The sequence below is a fragment of the Aplysia californica genome, unplaced genomic scaffold (assembly GCF_000002075.1).
Source record: "Aplysia californica isolate F4 #8 unplaced genomic scaffold, AplCal3.0 scaffold00358, whole genome shotgun sequence".
NCBI lineage: Eukaryota > Metazoa > Mollusca > Gastropoda > Aplysiida > Aplysiidae > Aplysia > Aplysia californica.
In genome coordinates this window covers 216,419-220,113 of record NW_004797628.1, presented here as the reverse complement: position 1 = coordinate 220,113, position 3,695 = coordinate 216,419, and the positions used below count along the sequence as shown (strand labels likewise).

The window sequence follows — 3,695 nt, the reverse complement described above, 5'->3', positions numbered from 1 at the left end:
CAAAATATATATTCTGAAAGAAATATTATATGTGTATTGGGAATGTCGGTAATTACTGTTTAAAGCTGGCCAGAAACAATAGATTCATATCCCGTTCACGTCACTGATAAGTAGCCAATTTGCTGTTTGTCGCCGCCCGCCGTTTTCGTCTCTCCAATCGACACCAAATTTACCATGACAGTTCCTGCTGTTGCAAATTTTATCTGCTGTTCTTTAAACTAAAGTTCTGCCCTCTGTCGTTGTTTAAGTTGGAGTTAAAGTTGGAGTTACTGTATATTGGTCAATTGCAGCAGGCCCATCATAGACTGGAGGAGCAAAGCCGATAGCTGGTTCTCTGAAATTAAAAACAATAAGCTAAGAATAAAAAAAAAAAAAGATTTAAAAAGATGCGAAAAGATAATTTTACTTTTCAACAGTTAAACCCCCCCCAACATATTTCGTCCGTGGGCGTCAGTGAGTCAGTGTGGATACTAATGTATTATTACTATTATGGAAAACATTAGGGTCGACATAAAAGAGTGTTGCCAACAATCACTACCGGAATTGTCAGCTGTAGCCGAGTATGCACAGGAGGTACCTCTATGGAAGATTACTTTTTTTGTTGGTTTATCACTTGATAGTTAAATTCAATGAAAGCTACAAGTATTTCTACCCGCCTTTGAAATAACCAGCGTGTGTCTGGTAGGGTTTTACGGACACAATCAGAAAACTGTAGATCTACTAAAAATCTACTTCTTTTCAAAGGGGCTACGATGTAAAAATTGCATTAAATATTAAAAATGTGAACATGTACCTTTCGACCAAATCATCATCATCATCATCATCATCATCATCATCATCATCATCATCATCATCATCATCATCATCATCATCAACCGTTATAACAAATTACCTTTCGGGAAACGTTCCCTTCTTCGCGAAAAGGCTCAGCAATCCAGTTGCAATCGTGAGAACTCCGGCAACACAAGCTATCACGAAAGTCCACCCCTTCTCCATCTGCAGTTCCATGCCCCTGATAGTATAGTTATTCATTTCCGAGGTAACCATAGAGACCGCTGCCAATACAAGTAGACCTGAGAAAAGAACATCACGTAGATTCTCGGTCACGTGCTGATGACGTTTTCCGAACTGAAAATTTTAACTTGTACCTGACAAATGGCGAGACATTGTTTTTAAAAAATGTTTTAATCCTATTGGTAATCTCATGAGGGGAAAAGGGATAGATCTGGATCTAGGTGTCAGGGAGGCATTCAGATTAGAAGTCTTGTCTCCTATTACGAAGATCCAGGGCTCATTTCTTGATACATTCCGATGACATTTATTTTACACAGGATTTTTAGGGCTGTCGGATACAGGTTCACTTGGGTTTTTTCTGTCGATGATGTCGATGGGGGAAGAAATGTAATGTAAGACTCCGACACATGTCCGTCCTCTGTAGCGTTTCCATTTCTAGGTGGTTCCCCGTGTTTTTGTTTCGTATTATTACACTTACACACCCTTCTGTGCACGTTCACTTGGGGTGCATTTTGGTTTTTATTGGTTATGTACGATCTTTGCATCTACTTTATCGGGTGATACAATATCACCCATACTTTGCACAGCAGTTTGTATCAATTTGCCTTAACTTAATCATATTTTCCACAACAATTGAGCTTAAATTAAAAGAAAAACCACTTTACTTCAGTAGTTCATACAAAATATTATAAATCTCCGTTACGTGGAACATGGGATTGGTCACAGCACTTCTCGTTTTTCACACACATTTTGCATACGCATATGGCCTATATTACAGCTCACCAATGACACTTTTTTCTGACGAAACTTGTTACAAGACATTAATTTGATCGAGAACCCTTTTTACACTAAAAGTTATCAAAACATGCGTTCAATAAGCATAATGTCGCTATTTTGGAAAAAAAATAATGGACATGGTTTCAAAAATGATATTGTCCCAGCTGTAAACCTTTTGAACTCTGTAGAAACCACCAATTGGAATTTTAAAATCAGTATTTATCTTAAGAAATTGTCTAGAGTACAGCTAACAGGTGTCTACAAAAAGATTGATCTGTAAAGACAAACTGACACAAGTCATTGTGCAAAAGCTGGAGAGGTTATGTTAGATAGTTGATGAAACATTTGACAATAAGTTGCGCCACGAATTTTTGACTGTGCTATAGCTTTTTTTTTAATGCAGATGTTTTACGCCCCTATCAACACAATTTAGACCGTTTAGAATGTCGGCTTTGACACTGCCAGTCAGGGCCAATACGGACTGTGAGTGATACAATGTCCCAGAAGAAAAACCGAGATACTTAATACTTATTTTCCCACATTGGAATCAAACTCAGGGTTTCTGTGTGCAACGGCGAAGCGCTTAACCGCTATACTGCAGAGGCCAGTTTGCCAACTTGTTATCAATCAAAAGTTCAAAAAGGTAATTCAGAAACGATATAAATATTCTTTGTCACGATATTACAGTTGTTGGCACTCACAGTGGCAATGGAGAAACTTTTAATATAGTAATATTCAAATCAGGTTTTTGTTAGTTTTTTGCGCGGGGGGGGGGGGGTGTGGATTTGAAAAAGACGACTATTCAAATTCAAGCAACATGATTAGAACAACAACATTTTGAACAGTTCTTCGGTGAGCGGGATGTCGGAAAAGAATGGTGTGCAAAACAGGAAAAAAGACACGCCATGGAGAACAACTAGAAGATGGACACACTACGGAGTCCTACAAATAATATGATATTGACCATTTTTCAAAAAACCTATCTGTGTATATCCCAAATTTAAGAGAACAAATAGAATGATACGACTTTGGTTCAATCTGAACAAAGCAAAGAACAGTTGGAATTCACAGGTTAGGGAATTGGTCTCCTGACATGACATTTGAGTAGGGGGGGGGGTGTAGGTGTTTGCACATGACGTTAAGTATCCGACCTGTTATTGATTTCTGCATGTTAGTTAAGTACATATTATGCAAACCTGCGGCATGTTAATTATGTGCACAAACAAATCAACGGCTGTTAATTAAGTGCACCAACAAATCTACGGCTGTTGATTAAGTACAAAAGCATAAACAAATCTACGGGATGTTAGTCAAGTGCACAGACATAAACAAATCTACGGCGTGTTAGTTAAGCATAATATAATCAAATCTAGTGTCAGTAGGACACACTTTGAGTGACTGTCCCTGCTGCCACGCCATTGGAGCCAAACTAAGACAAAAGATGATGCAAAAATGTAAAACACACGTTACATGGCAACCAATGATATATTATGTGTTTCAGAAATCAAAATTCAATTCGGAAATGAAATGGAGACTGAACTTTTCCGTTCAGAAATTAATCACTGTAATGTTCGATTTGGAGAATATGAGCACATTTGCCGATAATACAGTCTCGTTGTGTTAATATACAAGCATTTAGAAAGACATTTCAGCTTTTGAAAAAAGACACTAAAGGACACTACCTGCATGAAAGCACAGAATCCCCGGAATCAACAGCCATTTTGCTTTATTACTGCGACGCAGCATGATGACAAGGTCCACCACCAGAGTAGCGGCGGTGAGGTAGGTAGCAACGGCAACCTCGCAACGAGCAATGTTCATCCAATCTGAAGTTTTCATTAAAAAAACAAGTTATATATTAGAGTAAAATGCCGTTTTTTATTATCGCTTATCACTCCCTCCCA

At 38.2% G+C, this 3,695-nt stretch overlaps 1 protein-coding gene across 1 annotated transcript; it reads right to left on the bottom strand.

Annotated features, from left to right (window-relative positions):
- Nucleotides 1–892: 892 nt before the first annotated feature.
- On the bottom strand, nucleotides 893–3,614 carry LOC101846893 (the record flags this gene model as incomplete). Its single annotated transcript, XM_013085226.1, is given in 2 exon segments — nucleotides 893–1,073; nucleotides 3,474–3,614. Coding segments are annotated over 2 exon segments (320 nt in total), but the record flags the coding sequence as incomplete, so codon positions are not given.
- Nucleotides 3,615–3,695: the final 81 nt, after the last annotated feature.